We start from the raw sequence: 20,683 nt of genomic DNA on the forward strand, positions 1-20,683 counted from the left end.
AGTAAAGCAAGCGGGAGGGCCAGCCTGTGTGCAGGGGGGGGGGGGGCAGGCAGGGCTGGGCTCTGGGACTCCATCTAGGGAAGGCCTGTCCACCAGGTGGAGGGCCCTCATGGGGACTGGCTGGCCTCAGACACTGGAGGTATTAGGAAAGACTGTGTGAGCCTTGTTGGGAAAGACATGGCAGGGATGCAAGTGCTTCTGAGATCACAGCAATGGACCCTGTATTGAATTTAGCCCATGCCTGGTTGACCTGGCCCAACTCCTAGGGTTTTCATTCAGCCTTTGCAGTGAGCTGTCTAGGTCTCCAGTGCCCTGTCTACCAACAGATCTGCAAGTGTTTGCAATCAAGAACCCATACTCTTTTGAGTCACAGATTTCTTCCTGTGGAAGCTCATCAGTTACTCTGCTTTTCTCTGCTAACATTGGGTTTTTGAATCAGCTTTCTTCCAGGTGAGCTGGTGTTGTCTGAACTGCAGATGGGCAGGCCCTGCTCAGATAAGCAAGTCCCTCTGCACTGGTCCAGGGACTTGGCTGAGACATGCTGGGTCCTCAGGGAAACGTGGATGGGAGCTAGATGGAGAGGTAGCAAGCTGGATTAGTCAGGGTGCGCTAGCTGCTGTAACAAACAGCCCCAGTGATTAACACGATGCAGTTTCTCTCTGACTCATGCAGTGGTCCAGTATGGGTCTTCCTAGCCAGGTGCTTCCTGGGCAACTCTCCTGTAAGCAGTGCTGCAGGGACCCAGGTTCCTTCCATCATGTGGCATCATGTGGTATACTCCCCTCCCCGTGACCAGGGTAGGCAGAGGGGACAAGAGAACATGGAAGATTATACTTGGGAGATCTCTGACCTCCTTTGGCCAGAACTCAGTCACTTGGCTGCTTCCGTCTGCAGTGGAAGCTGGGAGATGTAGCCACCATATGCCTGCGGGAAGAGGAACAGGATGTGAACACTGGATCCAGTGGAAACTGGCCACAGCAGCACTGCGCACTTTGGAGTGCGCAGATCCGAGGGTGAAGCAGGCTCTCATGGACTGGCTGAGGGGCCCTGGGCAAGTCTCCTCCCCTCGCTGGGCTCCAGAGTTCCCACCTGTAAAATGGGCACAGTGACACTCCCCACCTTGCAGGGTCATGTGAGCCTTTGATGAGGTAATCCAGGGGAAGCACGAAGCTGTGGCTTGGCTAAGCGATAACCATGGCTGGTATATAGACAGAGCCCAGTGTTCTTTCTGGTCCAGCAGGCAGAGCAGGCCCATGGGTGTCTGCAGGAACTGGAGAGGTTCTGGAAGCTTCTTCCTCACCCAGCCAGAGGCAGACCTCATGGGCCACAGGAAGGTGGGTGCTCAAGTGTGGGCAGGGAAGGTGGCTTTGGTGTCATCAGAGGGTTTGCAGCTCTGATGGCTCTGTCTTTCTGAGCCCAGCAGCTCCCCTGAGGCCGGCCACCACCTCAGCGACTAAGGCTGCTGCAGCAGCACCCCTGGGGCAGTCTGTGGGATTTGGGGCCCCTGCATCCCTGTGGTGCTGAGGCCTTTCTTGGACCTCATCAGTCATGCTTACCAGCCAGCCCATCAGGGTGTATGCAGTGCCACGCAAAGTTCAAGTGTATTCTCGGCTTGGTGTGGGGCCCGCTGCTGGCCCCTCCGCCCATCCACAGGGATGCAGAGGGCACAGAGCGGCCCTTTGCACTTGCTCACCAGCAGGCGCCCACTGTCCCTCCTGTTTGGTTTCATTTCCTCTGTGGAGACAGAGCCCTGGGCCTGCCTCCAGCTTGCGTGTGTTCTCGGGACCCTCCTGCAGCTTTGACCCTTCCCATCCCAAACGGTGTTTGAGTTAAAATTCTGAGCTCTGGGCCATGTGGTGTGTCAGAGGAAGCATCCCGATCCCGTGCCTCTGACCTAGCACATCGCATATTTCAAGGGGTTCCCTGCACCCCCAGAGTCCCCGCCGTTCCCTCCTTTCTCCCAAGAGATTGCAGAGAGGTCTTACGGCCTGAGAGACCCGAATTCCAGTCCTAGCTCTGCCTCCTGTTAGCTGTGTGGTCTTGGGAAAACACTTCCCCTCTCTAAGCCCAGGTTTTCCCATCTGTCAAATGGGGCTAATAGCATGGCCTGGGTTGTTGGGTCAAGGTAATGGATGCAGGCTACGTAACCCGGTGCCCAGCTTCTAGGAAGCCCCATTCACCGGCAGTCTTTAAGCAACTTGGCCATTCATGGCGTGTGTGGTATAGAAGGGTGGGGTGCAGTGGGTGTGCATCCCAGAGCCACAGGCCCAGCGTCTCTGTCTGTCCATCGGGCACTGGGACAGCCAACTGCAGTCCTGGCCTCTGTCTCCCGTCACACCCTGTCTCTGCTGAACGACCACTGTGGCCTCTCACTGGTCTCCCTGTCTCTGCTTTGGCCTCCCCCCCAGTCCAGGGGGATCTTGGTGAAGGTCGGAGCGCAGGGAAGTGGGGTGCGTGCAGTTCAAAGCGGAGCGCTCTGGATTTCGAAGCCTGCATGTGACCCTCCATCCCACTTCCTTCGCTCTTTCACGTTCCAGAGCATCGGCTTCTCTTCCACCACAGCCGAGGACAGGCGGCCCAGCGGTGCCAGAGCCTCGGATCCTCTCTCTTGCTGCATGCCCCAAATCCCCTGATCGGTGAGGGGTGACTCTTGGCCCAGAGTCCCATAGGACTGGCCCGAGTGGCCTTTGGCAAGCACGTGCTCTCTGTCCCTCGTGAGATAAGACACCCAGATAAAGGGTCTTGCTGTGGAAGGTGCCTCTCTCCCTTCCTGCTGTCCTCGTGGTTTCTGTTTCCCTGGGTCCACGGGAATGTCAGCCGGAGGAGCCGGTTTGGGAGTGGTGAGACTTTCCCCGTACGTGGCAATTACTCCTGCTGTCCTAAATAAACAACGGTGGCACCAGCCACACATAACCCCTCCCAGATCAGGAACCCGATCCCAGAGTGATCCTGGTCCCTTCCTGGGTCTGGCTGAGGATTCAGAAAGAAATGTCCAAGACTTCTCATCAGTCACACAGCTGTCTGGGGACGACACCAAGTCACACTCATCTTGCAGTGGAGATCTTGGCCCCAGAGGGGCCCAGCCTGATCTTCAGGCACGTTTGGTGTAGGCAGCGGAGGACTTTAAATGAGTAAACTGAGCTATCAGCATTTAGGAATCTCGAGGTCTCACATAGGAAGCCTGGGGTTCTGACCTCACTGGGGAAGTTAGAGGCCATTGCACTGGGGCTGGGACAGGCCGCTGGAAGGGGCCCAGGTTCTGCCGTGGTCCACACGCCTGGTCCCCTGGGGAGGTTTGAGCTTGTGCCCATCTAGTCCAGCCTCCTCTGGTTACAGAAGGGAAACTGAGGCACAGAGGAGTCTTGGTCCAGTCCTGGGGTGTTGGACCCGAGCTCAGGCTTCCAGAGCTCCTAGGGGGGCAGCGCTTTGTCCTCCTCTGAGAGACCCTGGAGGAGTGGGACCTGCTGTGGGTTTGGATCTCCCTAGCTTGTTCTTTGAGCATATTTTCCCCAGGAGGAATCACACCTGCAGCTCTCCCTGTGGCTGCTGAGGGAGGTGCGGTGGTGGCCAGGGCCCACGGTGTCCTGGGGAGGAATCCCTGGGTCTGCTTTTCTGAGACCACTTTTCCCACACTCAGAGCAGATCGTCAATCCCGGGGCTGGCTGGGGGCCCTGAGCGTCGGGGAGAACCCAGGATGGCTCCGTGGGCCTTGCTGGCCAGGACCACTGTCCAGCTTGTGAAGGGACCTTCCCAGCACACACCGCTCAGCTGAGAGTGGCTGTTCTTGGGGGTCTGTTATTAAGCGCCATGTTTTCAAAGTGTTGTAGTTGCTATTTCCTGGAGGGAAGACTCAGAAAGAGGATTCCTCCCCCCATAACCTCTCTCTCTACCTCCCAGCCCCGTGAGAAAGTCATGAGGAAGTAAAATCATGAGGAAGAGGAGAGAGAGACAGAGGGAGTCCTGCTGCCCCCACCCCTGGGCCTGTTAGATTCTCCTGTCAACCTCATAATTGAGATTTGCCTCCACAGACAGGCGTTGATGGGGCTGTCCAGGGCCGGGCGTAAGTGGTCGTCTGGCCAACGGGCTCTCCAAGGCCAGTGTGGACCCTGAAGCCAGGGTTGTCTGGGTTGTCCCTGTCCAGGGGCTGCAGATGTTCACATCAGGGAGGGGTGTTGGCGTCACCTGCTCTATAGGAACAACACCAGTTTTCGGAGCTTGTGTGTGCCCGGCACTGGGGTGCGCTCCAATGTGGTCGCTTTGCTTAACCCCTAAGGGGCAAATCCCATCAGAGTACCTTCACTATCCATGTCTACTCTCAGGGAAACTGAGGCTCAGAGTTGCCAAGTAACCTGCCCAAGGTCACACAGCCAGCGAGTAGCCAAATGGGGATCCAGTGTGCCCATCTGCAAATTCTGTGCTCTCTCTGCTCTACGGTGTGGCTTCCAGAAACATCCAGTTGTGCCAGATCAGGCCCGACCCCCCACAGAGCAGCAGGGGATGTGTTTGTTTCAGAGCGATGAGGCTGTGGAACGTCTCGAGGGGAAGGGAGCGGGGAAAGTGGGGCCATCTGGGGGCCCGGTGCGACGGCATGAATGCGCATCCAGCCCTCACTTGCCTTCAGCCGTGGCTAGAACCTGGATTTGGAGAGTTCCATGTGTCCTGAGGGGAGTTCTGGCACTGCTTTCACCTCGAGGGTGGCGGTAAGGGTCACTGTCCCCAGTGTGGGGCATGTGGAGCATTACTAGGAGCCTCTTGTAAGAAAGAGCATGTCCTTTCCTAGGGGCTCTGAGCCACTGAATGCAGCTGTTTGTCACCCCACCCTAAATGTAACCTGAGTGTGGGCTTGGGGCCTGGCCCGCGCTGTGGGGCCCCAAGAAGGAGCGCGGTCCCTCTCTGGCCTCCTGCCCCCTGCTCCACTCCCAGCCACTTCCGGGCTTCAGCAGGAGCAGAATGGGACCGAGTACCAGAGTGGGACAAGAGGAGATGGAGGCAGGGGTGGGAAGGGCAGGGTGAGGGGAGGAGAGGGGGAGGGGCCGAGGAGCTGGATGTGTGCCTGTGACCTGCCTCTGACAGTGGTGATCACACATCATGCAGGGGGCAGAGGGAAGGGTTGAGAGGATCAGGCGCTCCCCCAGGGGTCTGCTTCGAGGGCTCTCAGGGGGAAGCAGGTCCCTGCACACCCAGGCCCATGCACCTGTCAGCTGTGGGTCCTCAGGATGCAGCCCGTGCAGCCATGACTTCACCCAGGCCATGGACAATACCCTTGTTTTACACAGTGTCCCTGGGAAGGTCACTGGAACTAAGCAGAACTGATTCGTTTTTATTTATTGAAAGATGGGGGATCCATATTTTATACCTGGAAGGCCCGGCCATGGCTCAGCCTTCTCAGAGACATCCGGCCCCAGGGCGGCATGTGGTGCTGGTGATCTCTGCGTGTAAGGGGCAGACAGAGGGAGGTTTGGCTGAAGGTGAGGGTCACATAAGAGCCAGCATCCGCTATTCATATAATATTCACGGAGCCCTGTTCTCTGCAGGACTGTGTCCTGGCTGATGGGAATACAGCAGGGACCGCTGAGGCAAAATCCCTGCCTGCCTGGAGCTGCAGTTGCACCAGCCGAACAAGTAGTCAGCAGTGTGCCAATGTCGGGAGGGCCACGGAGACAGAGATAAGCCTGGGGGGGGGGAGGGGTGTCTGGGGACCGAGAAGACCTCCCAGGGAGGTGACCTTTGGGTGAAGTTCTGAAGGGCAGGCGTGAGCCCCAGAGAGGGCTAAGAGGACCAAGCCTGGGCAGAGGGAAAGGCCAAGCAATGGCCCTGGGGTGGGAACTGGAAGGATGGGGAGGCTGGAGAGGAAGGAGCCGGGCACCGCGCTGGAGGTTGTTAAGGACGTCCGCTTTCACACTGAGTGAGGGGCAGCGCTGCAGGTTCTGACCTGGGCCTGCCTCACACTCCATCAGGGGTGCTCTTGCTGCTGTGATGGAGTGGGGAGGGGGAGGGGACCCCAGTGAGGTGCCCCGCACTAGTCCCGCTGAGCCGGGGAGCTGGCTCACTAAGCGCTCCCACTCACGTGACTCATTTTCACAGCAGCCGTGCTGCTGGGGGGCAGTCAGGGTTGGGTGACCATTTTACAGATGAGGAAACTGAGGCTGAGAAAGGAGAATAGAAGGGCTTTTGTGGATGTGGCAGAGTCGGGATTGACCAGCCCTGACTTTTGACTTTCTACAAAACAGCCCACGTAGATGAGCGTGCGTGAGTGTGCGTGTGCACAGTGACACGCCTACACACACACCCGTGCCCAGAGCTCTAGGCAGGATTGCCTGTGAGGGAATGAATGGCGGGGGCGAGCAGACGGCTTCCCGGGTGCCGATCTGTCCCCACCCACCCCCGTGGGCACTTCAGCTGGGGACTCACAGCAGCTGGGTGTCCTGGCGCCCTGCTGTCTCTGTCTTGAGGCCTCAGCACATCTAAAAGGAATGTGATGAGGGAAAGGATAAGAAAAGAGCAGCAGAGAGTGTTAAGGTGCTTTGTAAGTCAACGGGCCATATCAGACCTGGGAATCGTAGTGTCTTAAGAGGAAGACATGCAAAGTGTAACACTGAAAACACATTTTAAGCAGTGAGCTAGAAAAACAAGAAAGTCAGCTGTCTAATGGGAAGATGTGACCCTAAAGTCCCCCTGCCCCACTCTGTGCATGCGTATCAGTCCTGCAAGGACCCCGGAGGTGGGGATTGCCTCATTTAGGAATGAGGAAATTGAGGCCACAGCCACCGACTGGTGGAGGCAGGACTTGAACTCGGGCCTCTTGGGAGCAGAGAGTACAAGGATCAAGAGCACAGTCTCTGGAGCCTGCTGCCTCCTGGCTCCATCTTCTACTGGCCGCGTGGCCTTGGGCAAGTTACTTCACCTCTCTGGTCTCAGTGTCCTCCTCTGTGGGATAATCTAAGAGTAGCTTCTGCCTCATGGTGGCTGTGGAAGGCCATGAGTGAAGCCAACAGAGCTCTCGGAGCACTGCCCGCAGGCAAGGGACCCCAGCCAGGTGACCGTGGCCGTTGTCCTTGACTCACATGTGCTTGGGGAGCTTTTCCAGGCATGCTCCTCACTGGAAGGGGGATTATTTGAATGTCATCCCTGGAGATAAAAGAGAAAGTCAAGGGAGAAAGAGAGAAGGGACAGTGTGGGTTTTCCCCAGTGTGTCTTTCCTGGGCTCACACATTCCTGCTTTCGGAAGGTGGCTGTCCACCTGGCCACTCTTCCAGATTTGCCAGGGGAGCCCTGAGTTTGTATGCACCTATATCTGGTCAAAGTTTCCACCAATACGTCATCTCTAAGAAAAGTCTCAAGTGAACAAAAGTCAAATAATCAAACCCTTCTCCCTGCCTACCCCCCAAAACTTTACGCCCTGAACTGGAAGAGAAAGACTGAGGGTCACCATTTGGAGGTTTTCTGGAGTATCCCAGGCCTCCAGCTTATGACGGCATCTGCAGGAACCCAGCAGGTGTCTGGCAGAAGGTGCGGGCATCTGTCCACCTGGGGCGGCAGGGCAGAAGCCTCTGGCCCATCGCAGGCCGAGCGCATCTCCTCCGTGCGGCCACGTTGTTGCCTCCGGGAGCTCCGTGCTCAGTGTCTGTCTTGATTTCCCATTCTCACTGGGGTGGGTTTCCCCCCTTGCAGTGGGGCAGTCACAGGGCTGCCCTGCTGACCTTGTCCCTCTCCTGAAAAGCCTTTTCCAGACCCTGGATGGAGCAGCCATTCCACCGCTTAGATGGATTTGTTCATCCTAAACGGGGCTGCTGATGTCACACAGTGTCCCCTCCCTCACTCCTCCTGCCTCTGCCATTAGCCCCGAAGGCTGCTGATGGTGGCTGAGTGTCTACCATGGTCTGGGTGCCCAGTGCTGGACACCAGGGGATAGGAGGTGTGTGAGTCCTGCCCCGGCCTCCATGGCTTTGTGCAGGATGAACAATAGTACGCACGAGTGGAGGGGTCAGGTGGGCCACCTGTGCCTGGGAGGGGGGTGTGCACTGCTCAGGACCAGGTCCCGGCCAGCCCCAGGGGCAGAGCTAGACCTGTGGGGTCATCTCCAGGTGTGCTCCAGGACACATTCCTCATGGACAACCGGCACCTGGGGGTGCATTCATTCAGCGGGTCAGTGGGAGAAGCTGGCACCCAGGTGGTGGGTGGGGGTGGGTAACGGGAAGGGGCAGGTGGAGAGACCCCACCCTGACTGCCCGCTGCAGGTAGCTTTGGGTTGGGGAAGGTGGGTGACCCCAGGGCCAAAGAGCCAAGAATAGTGTCTTAGCTCTGTGTAGGTGGGTCACCTGGGAGACACAGCATTCATCCTGGCCTCTAGCAGGCTGGCCTCGTGTGACCAGTGACATCTCCAGGGAAGTTTCAGGTTAGGGAAGTTGTGACATGTCACATACAACTGTCAGCAAGTGTCCCCCTAGACTCACAGCCAGGCCAGAGGACGAACTGCAGCTCCATCCTTCCAGAGGACTTTGTCAGGTGGGGACACCTACAGTAGACCAAGAACCTCTAGGGCCATTCCTGGAGGGGGGTGGCCTTCAGGGGATGTCTCAGTAGAGAGCGAGTCCAACAAGCTCAAGGCTTCCGTGTTTGGGGATCTGACATGGAGCTGCCTTCCTACGGCCATGTCGTGGGTCAGTGTGATCCCCAGCCCACTGCCGTCCTCGTCGGGCCCAGGCCTGCCCAGCCAGACACTCAGGCCAAGCACGCCTGTGTTCCTGGGGCAATGGAGTGGGCCGGGATGTTTACCTAAGAGCTCAGGTGTGGCCACTGGGAAGGAGAACCCACCCACACCCCTCCGAGCTAGGCCGGGGCCCTTCTCTGGCCGAGAGGAGAATTTATCTAACTCGGCCACACCACCCAGCCTCACGTGAAGTGGTGGCTTCTGCCACAGGGACTCATGTGCGCCCCACAAGTGTCTGAGCACGTACTGTACACAGGTCCCGTGCTGTGCATGAGGACACAGCAGGCATCATGCCCAGTGGCTGTCCCTGAGGGGCTCACAGTGTGGGGGGGCAGCACAGCGTGAGAGGAAACCTCAGTGGGGCCTGAGCAGGCTGTGAGCCTCCAGGGGCCCCCTGAAGGGACACCTAGTAGGGTGGGGGCTGCTGCAGCAGCTCTGGCACCATGGCCCTCCGCGAGGATAAAAACACAGCAAACACCACTGGCGAAGGCTCGCAGTTTATACAGCTCTCGCACAGCCAGACTCCTGGGAACCCCCGCCCTGGCCTCCCGAGACGGGTCTTGCTGGTCCCAGCAGCCCGATGGATGCTGGTCTCCTGGGGGAAGGATCTCTAGGACGTTGTCTTGAATTGTCTGAACATCCCAGTGAGGCCGGCGTGATCATCCCCATTCTACAGATTAGAAAGCTGAGGCTTCAACAGGCAGAGGGACTTGCTCACATCTCATGGCTCCCATACGTCCTTGTGGCTACACACACCCCAGGTGGCCTCTCTAGGGCCCCTCTGGGCTGTCCCCCTGGGGCTTTTGCCCGACGTGTTTTGCTCTCCTGATTTTGATCACACCCCAAGACTTTTGATCTGCTCGTGACCAGGTTGGTTGAGAGTCTGGGGTGCCAGGAGAGGGTCCCCATGGTGGACATCGGAAGACTGCTCTGAAGCCAAGCACCACTTGGAGAATATGACCAAAGCCCCAGACTCCTCCCCAGGAGTGTCCAGAGACACTCGCATGTCAATACACCTTGGGAAGCCACCTCCAGTGACCCAGGTTGAGGAGCTCTGGCCTGAGCGAGCGACGGTGGCTTGGGTGAGACCCAGCCCCACGCCCTGTGCTGTTAACAGGAGGGATCAGCCCCACTAGCAACGTTCATCCAGCAAGGGGCAGAGGGGGGGCACCTGAGGCATTGCCAGGCTCCCCCAGACCGTCAGCGCCATCGCAGCGTGGGAGACTACGGGCAGTCTTGTCTGGGTTGGGTGTGCGGTGCATCTCAGTCTGTCCCAGCCTGTTAAACACATTGGCGAGGGCAAAGCCTCTGGCACAGTTGTTAAGATGGAGCTCTTTGGGACCAGAAGTATCTGGCATTCAGTTTCAGGCCTGCTCCTTTTCAGCCTCAGCTTCTCATCTGTGAAATGGGGATGGGGACAGCACCCACCTCAAGGTACCCGTGGGATACAGGAGCCTCCTGGGCCAGCACCGTCGGGTTCTGGATTCCTGGTGGCTGCGGTCATGCGTGGTCTCCGGTGTGGAAGGGCGTCTCTTTCCACACACGGAGTTGGCAGTGCTCCACAGCATTGCACAGCTCGGCGGCCTCCTGGCTCTTGCACCAGAAGCTGGGACCTATGACACACTGGTCAGTGCCCAGCAGTGGGGTCCTGGGGGCATGGCAGGCCCCCACCTTCTTGCACACGGCTACGGGGTCCATCATGTCCATGAGGCTCTCGATGAGCACGGGCTCGTACTCGGTGACAAAGCGGTTGCACTGCACCATGTAGGGCAGTGGCAGGATTCTGCAGCCACTCTTAAAGGCCATCAGGATGTCCCGCTTGGTGCTCTTGCTCTCCAGGTTGCGGGAGGACACGCTGAGCAGCCTCTTGCACCCATTGCAGAAGCTGCCCTGGTTCTCTTCATCCATCAATAGGGGCAGGGCGGTGGCATAAGCCCCATGGACTGCCCGGGTCCGCCTCCGGCTGCTGCATAGTCGGATGGTCGTGCACACTCTTTCTGGGGTGACTTTGGCCACCAGCTGCATCAAGGAGGGGCTGTAGGTGTCCACTAAGGTGATGCACTGCTGGAGGATGGAAGCAGGCATTATTGAACACACCCGCTCCAGGGCCTGGATGATGAGGACCTCGGAGCTGTTGGACATCAGCCACTGATCCAGCTGCTTGACCACGTCCATGCACACCTCGCAGGTCAGGCTGGCTGTCATCTGAATCTCGCTCTTTTTCCTTGGCAACACTGGCTCCAGGGAGGGGACCCTGTCCACAGCAGCCACGGGAGCCAGGTGGGCAGGTCCCCTCAGATCCTCGCAGAAGCCCCCCTTGCCGCAGATCTCCTGCGGGGGGAGAAGCCTCAGTGTTTGCTCAGCAGGGGCGAAAAACTGGCGGATATAGTTCTTGCAGAGGAGAGCCAGGCCGGTGCCCAAGGACTCACACTGCTCCTGGATGTTCACCTCTGCCAAGGTCAAGTTGGACTGAAGTGCATCCTGGAGCCGGGAGACGAGCCTAACACAGTCGAGGCACACGGCACCCCCAGGCATCTGGGGAGGGTGGAAGCTGAGAGGCTCCTTGGCCATGAATGGAGCCACTGCCTCGGCCATATCCTCCTTGGAGGTTGGCCCCGGGATAGCCAGGTGCCTCTGCAGTGGCTCACAGAGGGTGAGCGCAGTGCACACCTGAGCTGGGGCACTGCCTGGGGCTCCAGCGAGCATGTTCAGGACAACTGAGCTGTGGGCGTCCACCATCCGCCTGCATCTGGCTGAAGACTCCTTGCTGGGAAGCCACATGCAGGTCTTCAGCACCAAAGCCAGGACGTTAGACTCTGTGGCATTGGGGTTCAGCCCATAGCCAGCTGCCGCCGCCACGTCCTGGCATACATCGCAGGGCAGGGACTTGGCAGGGGTCTTGCTCCAGATGGCCCTTTGGCAGTGCCCCACAGCCCCGCATAGTATTGCTGCCTGCAGGTCCTGACACCACACCTCGGATCCCTTTGCACACTCCTGGGGGCCCGAGGTGGGGCTGGCCGTGGCGGCCCCCAGGAGGCTGGGCAGGAGAAGCAGGGCACACAGCATGCTGCCCAGGGACTTGCTGGCTCCAGTGCACCCAGCAGCCCGGCTGCTGCTATAAACCCAGCTCCCCTGCCTGGCCCCGGGCAGGTGCAGCAGGGCGCCCCGCCCCTGGCCACTCCTGCAGCCTGACTCACGCCCCGCCCCGCCCGGGTGTTCCCTACAAAAGTCTCCCTGGCTTTTGTCTCTTTACCCTGGCACTTGAGTACCCCCTGCCCAGAATGTCATCCTTCCCTCTTCTCCTCTGGATAAATCCTTACTCCTTTTTCAAAACCTAGCTTGAATATGAACAAAGCTTAGCCCCCAGGCCCCTTTCCCTGGGAAGCCCTCTTGGCCCCTGGGCTGGTCACTGTCCTTCCTGCTGCAGTGGCGTCTGGGGTACCCTTCCCGTCACTCACTGTCCTGTCCCAACTTGTTTCTGCAGCCCGGGTCCCCTCCTGGAATATGAGACCCCTGGGGGAATTTCTGCCCCCATCCTGGGAGGTGCATAAAAGCGTTTTATCCTTTATTTGCCAAAAGATTAAGTGAACTGAATGACTGGCCAGCTCCTGAGGCTGCGCAGCTGTCTGTCCACGTTCTGGTCCTGGCTCCGGCACTCACTAGTTGTGCTGTTTGGGAAGCTGGTCTTGAGCTTCATATCTTCATCTGTGAAATGAGAGAGCCCATTGACCACACAGCTGTGTATGTGAAAGCTGCGGGCAAACCGAGGCCCTGAGCCCAGTTTCTTCATTCTGGAAACTTCTACCAAAGGCCAAGTGTGGGCTGGTCCATAGCAGACATGCACTCAGTGTTTGTTGAAAGCACACAGACACAAAAGGGGTTTGTTTCATTCCTGTGCCTTTTATTATCTCATCTTTTTTTCTTCCTTAGTTTTTAAAACAGTTCTTAGGCAGGCGAGTCAGTGCTGGGCAGATACACACGGGTGTCTTGAGTTTGGGTCCTGGTCATTGCATGGAGAATTCCGGAGCCAGCCTCGCCTTTGCCCCAGTTGCCACAGCTCACCACCCCCACTGGACTCTCCCAGGGAGTGGGCAGGTCAGGGGGCCTGAGGTTCAGGGCTTCCCTGGGGCCTCCTGTGGGTGTGAGCCTTGCAAGTGGGTGTCCTCAGCACAGACTCCTGGAATCTGGATGCTCGGTAGGAACACTGTTCCCTGGCTATGTGGGTCAGGCATCCCGGCCTGAAACTGCAACAGCCTCCTTTGAGGAATGTAGACAGAGCACATCCCTTCCTGCTGGGGTGCTGGGGCTGGGAAGAGAATAAGGAAAATAGCGTTTACTGAGCTCTTTAAATGATTTCCAAGGACTGCAGTTCCTTGGGACCAGAGGAGGGGATGGTCTTAGGGAAGAGGTGAGACGGGTGCTCTCAGCAGCAGGGACAGCAGCTAGCTGGCCTGTCGAGGTCTTACACAGAGGTGGGGCTGAAGACGTGGGTGTCCTTATCTAGGCTTGGCTCAGGCAGGCGCACGGTGATTCATTTCAGCAGGCTGATCATGTGCCTGCTGCCCATTCAGCCCATCACCTGATGTTTATAGAGCGCCCACTTGCACCCTACAAGGACTTGGGGCACAGCTGAAGCAGACAGAGGCTCCTGCCCCACGGTGTGATATGGTTCGTGCCAGGGCCTAGCCAGGCCACCCCTTGGCCTCCTGCTCATCCCTCACAGATCCAGCCCCTGCATCACTTCCTTGGTCTCCTTCCATGGATGCTGTACTTCCCAGAAGCCTGGAGTATTTGTCTCGTCTTTTCATCCCTTGGGTCCAGCTCAATGCCCCACTTATTAAGTGCTTCTTTGGCTCAACATTATTCTTGTAAGATTCATCGATGCTGCCGTGAATTGCTGCTGAGTGGACATTCTCATGCCTGGCTATGATTCCACCGGGTGGACTGGATTCCATTGGGTGAATTCTACTGGGTCAATACACCACACACTATTGATCTGCTTTGCCCTTGATGGGCATTTGGGTCATTTCCAGTTTGGGGTTAGTATGGATGCTGCTGCTCTGAACATTTCTGTGTATGTCTTAGGAGGCACATGTCTTTCCATTGCTGTTGGATTTATATCAAGGAGCAGAATTGCTGGGGCGTAGTGTTCATGTTGAGTAGACACTGCCAGACAGTGTTCCAAAGTGGCTGGACCAGTCCCCACTCCCCTTAGCAGCATTTTAGGAATTCTGTTTGCTCCACATCTGTTTTGTTTGGGGAGGGTGGGGTGTTTTCCAGCACCAACAACCAGTTCTCTGTGGATGCCGACTGGGTGTCCTGCAATTCAGTTCAATTCTGACACTAACTACCTGAAGTTAGTGCAGACCCCACAGGTTAGGGGCTCAGTGCCACAAGACGGCCCCCACTTCAGATGCCAGTCGCAAGCCCCAGGTTTTTACCCATACTTCTGACCGAGTAGTTATAAATTGGGGGTTTCCTTTCTCTTCGGGTTTCATAATTTGCTAGATTCGGCTCACAGAGCTCAGGAAGGCCATTTCCTTGTGTTTACCAGTTTATTATAAAAGATAGAACTCAGGCACCACCAAATGGAAGAGATGCACAGGGCAAAGTATAGGGACGGGAGCGCGGAGCTTCTGTGCCTTCTCTGTGTGTGTCACCTCCCAAAACCTCCATGCGTTCACCAACCTGGAAGCTCAGATCCCATTTTTCAAGGGTCGTTACAGAGCCTCATCTCCAGCACCTCCCACCGCTTCCTGGAGCTAGGGGGTGGGGCTGCGAGTTCCAGTCCTCTCATTGCTTGGTCTTTCTGGTGACCACCCCCATCCTGAGGTCACCTAGGGGCCCCAACCCAAGTCATCTCAGGAGTACAAACTCAGGTGTGGTCAAAGGGGTTCATTGTGAATAACAAAAGACACTCCTGTCACTCAGGAAATTCCAAGGGCTTTAGGAACTCTGTGCCAGGAACTGGGGCCAAGACCAAATATATTTCTTACTATACCATGAGGAGATTATGTTTTATTTTGACATAATTTCTAGTTTAGAAGACAGTGGCAAGACAGTACAAGGAACTCCGAGTGCCCTTGACCCAGATACGTTCATCCTGTTTGCTTCACCCTTCTCCCTGCCCTCCCCCTGCTGCTTTCCTCTCTTCTGTCTGTCCACCCATCTGTCTGTCTGCCTATCCATCCATCTATCCACACACATATATATTTGCATATAGTTTTTTCATTACCTATTAAGAGTAGGTGGAGACATTGCATCCTTTACCCAGGTACTTCCATGTGTATTTCCTAAGGACAAGGACATGCTCTCATACAATCGCAGTGTGTTTGATCAAAATCAAAATCGCTGCAGTACTTTCCCCTAACTGTGCCACAGCCGTGCCCACGCTTGACCGGTGGGGCCCATGCCACCCCATGCTGGCATTTTATTTTCCAGGCCCACTCCGAGCCAGGCTCACAGGGTGCACTTACTGGTCATGGCACCTTCGTCCCCTTCCTCTGGAGCGTTTACAGCCTCTCTGTCTTCTGTGATGCTGGAGTCCAGGCCAGTTGTTCTGTAGAATGTGCCTCCGTTTGGGTCCACCCGGGTGCTTGCTCGTGACTGATCCTGGTTGTGCCTCAGGCGGGAGCCCCTCTGAGTGGCTCTGTGTCTTCTCAGAACCTCATGCTGGAGTCACGTGCTGTACCCCTGTGCAGTGATCTTTGATCAGCTGCTGAAGATCTGCCAGTTTCCTCCTCTGTAAAGTCACTATTTTTCTCTTGTGGTTAAGGAGTAATATTTAGAAAGGTATTTTGAGGGTATGTAAATATCCTGCTCCTCATCAAGCGTTCAGCCACTCTTTTGAGCATTCACGCATCGTCTTCTAGCCCCACCTTCCTTCTGTATTTATTAGTTTGCATTTTGCTGTAAAAAAGTGTTTCTTTCCCTGCCCTCCCTCCCTGTCTCTATTCTCTTTCTTTCTTAAAATAAAGACTCATGAATTTTTATTTTATTTTACTTATTATTTTTAATTTCATTTAATAGGTTACAACCCTCTACAAAAACAATCATTCATTGTTTTTGATGCTTAAATTGTTCCAGATGTGGTCCATGGCACCCCTTCGAGCTGTTCTGTGTCTCTCTGACATGTGCCGTCATTCTTTGAGCACCCCTGTGCTTTCTGGCACAAGAATTGTTCCAGGCTTGGGCTGACCAGTGTGCTCACTTGGGACAGTGTGGTGCTGGTAACACCAAGGTCAAGGGTTCATATCCATCAAAAAAAAGGATATTTCAGGCACATCTTGCGTGTTCCTTGAACCAGCCTGTTCTCCGAGGAAAATGGCATTTAGAGACCAAGATCTGGACATTGCGTGTGCTCATGGCCACCGTGCTGCCATGACTTCTAGGCCCTCTCCGTGAGCAGAGAGTGAAGACCCCACCTCTTATGGACAGGGGGTACAGGAGGAAGGGAGGAGGAAGGATGTTTGCAAGTAGCAATGTGGAAACATAGCTCCACAGATATAGAAACAGATGTGTGTGGGCCGGCCTGGTGGCGCACTGGAGAGTGCGCCGCTTGGGAGTGTGGCGGCGCTCCCACCGAGGGTTCGGATCCCACATACAGACCGGTTCCCGCTCATTGGCTGAGCGCGGTGCGGGTGCAGCGCCGAGGGTTGCGATCCCGTTGCCGGTCCCCAGTACGGGCGCGACACCGAGGGTTGCGATCCCGTTACCGGTCAGTAAAAAAGACAAAAAGGAAAAAAAAAAAGAAACAGACGTGTGTATACACAGATGCACACACATCCAGGTACATGTTCATCCATCTGTCCGTCACCATCAGACCACAAGTTCACAGCGATACTTCCAGCACCTCGGAGCACGTTCCAGCCTCTCCCTTTCCATATCTCTAACCTGCCGGCCAACAGCGAGAAGCCTGGCTCCTCTTCTCATCTGTAATATGTTTACCCTTTTGCCAAACCCTAAAATATAAAAAAGTAGTTTTAGAAATGCTACTTCATATCACTGTGAAAAGCAAAACCTACTGAGGGGTTTCCGTATTTGTATACATTTCCTTTATTCTGTTGAGATAAAATACGCACATCTTAACTGTGCAATTCAGTGACTTTCGGCAAACACACACACAGTTGTGTAAGGCATGCCACGGTCAAGAAGCAGAACGGTCCCTGTGCCCCTGCCCAGTTGCTCGTCAGTGAGAGCAAACACTTTTCTGATTTTTCCCACCATAGAGTAATTTCCCTGTTCTCGAAGCTCATCCTGGAGGAACTGAACAGTCGGTCCTCCCTTCTGTCTGCTTCTGTCACTCGACATTACCAGATCCGTCCGTGTTGCTCCCCATAGTGTACATTGTGTGTTCCCCTTGCTGGGGTGTGAGTGCCCTGTTGTGTGGCTGGTATTCATCCACTGTGGGTTGGCACTGGGTAATTTCCAGCTGGGGTTATTCAAACACTGCTGCTGTGGGCATTCTTAGTGACGTGGCACGGTGAACACAAGGTGTGGTTCTGCTGGGCGTGTGTCCAGGGGAGGGCTGCCTCGCTGGGCGTGGGGTTTGCGTGTGCTGAGCAGGTCCCTCCAACACTTCTCTAAAGTAGCTGCACCAGCCACTGTCACCCCAACAGTGTGGCCAGTGCCTGTCGCCCCATGGCTCTGATTTCAACCCTTCAGAAAATGCAGAAAGTGATATAACAAACGTTCATCCACCACCCACAGTTAAACTAACGGTAGCATTTGCTGTATTTTTCTTTTTAATAAATTCCATTTGTGGGCTGGCCGGTTAGCTCATTTGGCTGGAGGGCAGTATTATAACACAAAGGTCAGATCCTAGCCACAAAAGAAAAAAAAATTACACTTGTTTCAAAGAGTTATCTGAAAATTGTTTACTTTTTCTCCCAAGTAAAGACAGGCCTGGCCACATGGATTGACAGAGGGTGGAGGCGGCTGCTGGTGGGTGTGGGCCTGGCCTGCAGCCTGGGGCCGGGGAGGAGGGAGCAGGAGACGGGTGGTTCTCTCCCAGAGAATGGCTCTGGAGGGGACAGCGCTTGCTTGTGGCTTGCTTCAAGGAGGAGCATCTTTAAGAGAGAATCAGGAAGGCTCTGACACTGAGCGAGGGACACAGAATGCTCATCTCCTGTTTCCCAAGGCCACAGTCCTTGAGGCCGCTGTGCCGTGCAGAAGGGGAAGAGATTGCTGTTTGCTGGCGTTCCTCCCACACTGGGTCTGGGGAGGTCAGGGTGACAGAGCCCCCTGCCTCCAGCCCAGCCCAGTGGGGCTTGCCCAGCCTGTGTTCCGGAATGTGAGAGCACAGCCAGCACCCCTTTATCAGTCCTTCAGTCCCCTTCCCCTGAGCCATGCCCACACATTCCCTGTGTACTCCCAGGCTGCCTCTCTGCCCTTCCTGGGTCTTCTGGGTGACACTCTTGTCCTCTGCCTGGGGCCCACCTTTATTGCCGGCCACCTGGGGGTGGGACTCACTTAATCACTCATTTCACACCAATTTCCAGGCCCCTGCTGTGAGCTGGATGCTCAATAGGGAAAAAGACTAAGAGTGGACCTGTAGGTGGGGTGACAGACCACGGATGAGTGAACACAAATGACCACCCTATTGCCAGGTGGAGATGAGATCTATGGAGAAAGACAGCGGGGGAAGGGGGAAGCATGCTGGGCCGCAGCACGCTCGGCCCCTCCAGGATGGTGGTGAAGCGCAGTACCAGGACAAGGGGCATCTCCAGGGAAAAGCACCCAGGAGGGGGCACACGAGGGCAGAGGCCCTGAGGTGGGCGTGTGTTGCCATCTGTAGCGAGGAGGCCGGGAGGCGAAGTGTGAGGCCGGATGACCCTCCCTAGTCACTAGGCCCGCTCAGTGCCATCACTTGCTGCTTCTGAGAGGCAGAGGTAGGATTTAGCCCATGCCATCTTTGCAGTGTCTTGGAAGAGATGGCACCCCAGGTGAAGGGCATGGGCAGGCAGGGTCAGGGATTCCTGCTGGAGAACACCGCCCTACCACAGAGCCCCGGGGAGGTCCTGCATGGCGTGGGCAAGGCCAAGGCCTGGGCCCAGCACTGAGGCCGGCGCTGGGCTTGGCAGAGCTGGCAGCAAGTGGGGCAGCCTGGGCAAGGGGAGGGTTGCCAGGGAGCTGAGGAGGAGGCTGTGACTCACACCTGAGCCAGCAGGTGTGGGTTTGTATGTGGGCTGGCAAAGTTAAGGGCCAAGGGTGATGGGATTCTTGCTGCAATAAGGAGAAAGCCGTCCAGTGAGTGTCCTTTATCAAGACATCTGAGTCAGAGGTTTGTGGGACCAGATTGCACCAAGAGCCGGACCTGCAAGTTGGCCGATTCCAGGTCACCATTTACCCTCCTGCTCTTGAACCAGGTTGGCACATCAGGTCACCTCCCCTCATGCACTCCAGGCACTAGAAGCCCCTTCTTGAGATTGTCAAGGTGCAGAAGGCCAGGGTCAGCGGGGGCAGAGTGATGAGAGACCACAGAAACCAAGAAGCTTAGGTGTTGAGACTCAGGACTTTGGGCCTCCAGAGCCACGGACCTTCCATCCAGGGATCTCAGCACCTTGTGCTGCAGCGCAGGATGCCAACACTGGTTGTCTCCCATGTGCCAGCACCTGGGGGCTGGTCCTGAGCTCCCTTCCTCCTGGATCCAGAGTTCCTTCTAGCATACTTGAGAGCTCCCTGCAGGTGGTTCCCACAGGCCACTGCCCCATGCGGGGGCTGCCGGCCTGCCTGGGCCAGGCCACAGCTGCAGGCCAATCTTAACAAAACAAGCTCCATTTGGCCCACCCACCCCCACCCCCAAAAGCACCTTGAGCAAACTGGGAGAGCCTCACCAACAGGTAAAGTGGGTTGTCTCGTTCCTGCAGGCAGGGGAGAAGGCTGGTGAGATGCACAGAGGGAACACGAGCAGGTCACGAGAGCCTAAGCTGGCACCTGGTTTATTTCACTTTATTTTCATGCACGTATTCAGCAATTGTTTACTGAGCACCTACTGTGTGCCGAGTGCTGTTGTAGGCACTGAGGATGTTTGAGTTAAAATAGACAGAAACTGCCCCCTGCGCTCCTGGAACTGACGTTCTAGGGAGGAAGCAGAATTAAACAACAAACATAAAAGTTGTCACATGGAAGAGAGAGCTGAGTGACGTGGAAAAGTTAGGTAGGCAGTAAGGTTGGGTCAGGTGCGTGTGTGGTCAGGGAAAGCCTTGGTGATTCAATATTTGAGTGAAGACTTGGAGAAGGTGTGCGAGGGAGGCAGGTGGGTGTCCAGGGGTGCTTCAAGAAGAGAGGCCAGTCTGTGCCAAGGTCCCGTGGCAGCTGGGTGCGGGGACAGCAAGGAGGCCAGGGGACTTGAGCAGAGTGAGTGGGGGAGGAGCTGAGGGCAGAGGCACTGCACGGTGAGGACTCTGGCTGTGCCTCTGAGGGACATGGGGAGCTACCGCAGGGTTTTGAGCAGAGGACTGACCTGATCCTGAGGTGTGCAGGGCTGGACACATCGGGATGCCCGGGACCCAGGTGGGCCCAGAAGTGCCCAGCTGCTTTTCCTCGTTGGAATTGCCCTGTCTGAGGCCTGTCCACAGGCAAGCACTGGCCCTGAGGGTGGCAGGACACACTGTCCGGACAGCCTGTGTGTGCCACCTCGCAGGAAAAGCATGCCTTGCCCAGGGTCCCACGGCTCACGCCTCCTTTCTTTCCTTTATTCTTTTCTTCCTCCCTTCCCCCTTCCATCTCTCTCTTTCTTGAGCTTAAAGCCACTGAAAGCGGCCGCACTGGGGGATGGAGGGTTGGGGGTGGAGGCAGGAGGCAGGGGAGCGTCTGCTGCGCGGAGCTGTAGGGAGGCGGGCGCTCAGCAGGCCCCGCTCCCCTCCGTGCACTGCCACTGCGGGTGACTTCAGCCCTCTGCCCAGGCCCCTCCGCCCTCCTCTCCATGAGTCATTGTGTTGGTTTCCCAGAGACGCCTGTGACAAGTCCCGT

The 20,683-nt window shown here is 56.4% G+C and overlaps 2 protein-coding genes across 2 annotated transcripts in view; one reads left to right on the forward strand and one right to left on the reverse strand.

Annotated features, from left to right (window-relative positions):
* The window catches only part of LOC103590720 (VPS10 domain-containing receptor SorCS2-like), a gene marked incomplete at its 3' end in the record, with an annotated part of 448,076 nt that overhangs the window by 216,293 nt on the left and 211,100 nt on the right, over positions 1–20,683 (forward strand). The window lies entirely within an intron of this gene.
* PSAPL1 (prosaposin-like 1) lies at positions 10,211–11,806 on the reverse strand. Its single transcript, XM_008573020.1, has one exon. It carries the CDS (start codon positions 11,774–11,776, stop codon positions 10,211–10,213), a length of 1,566 nt encoding a protein of 521 aa, XP_008571242.1. The 5' UTR covers positions 11,777–11,806.

The sequence above is a fragment of the Galeopterus variegatus genome, unplaced genomic scaffold, assembly GCF_000696425.1.
Source record: "Galeopterus variegatus unplaced genomic scaffold, G_variegatus-3.0.2 Scaffold865, whole genome shotgun sequence".
Taxonomy (NCBI): Eukaryota; Metazoa; Chordata; class Mammalia; order Dermoptera; family Cynocephalidae; genus Galeopterus; species Galeopterus variegatus.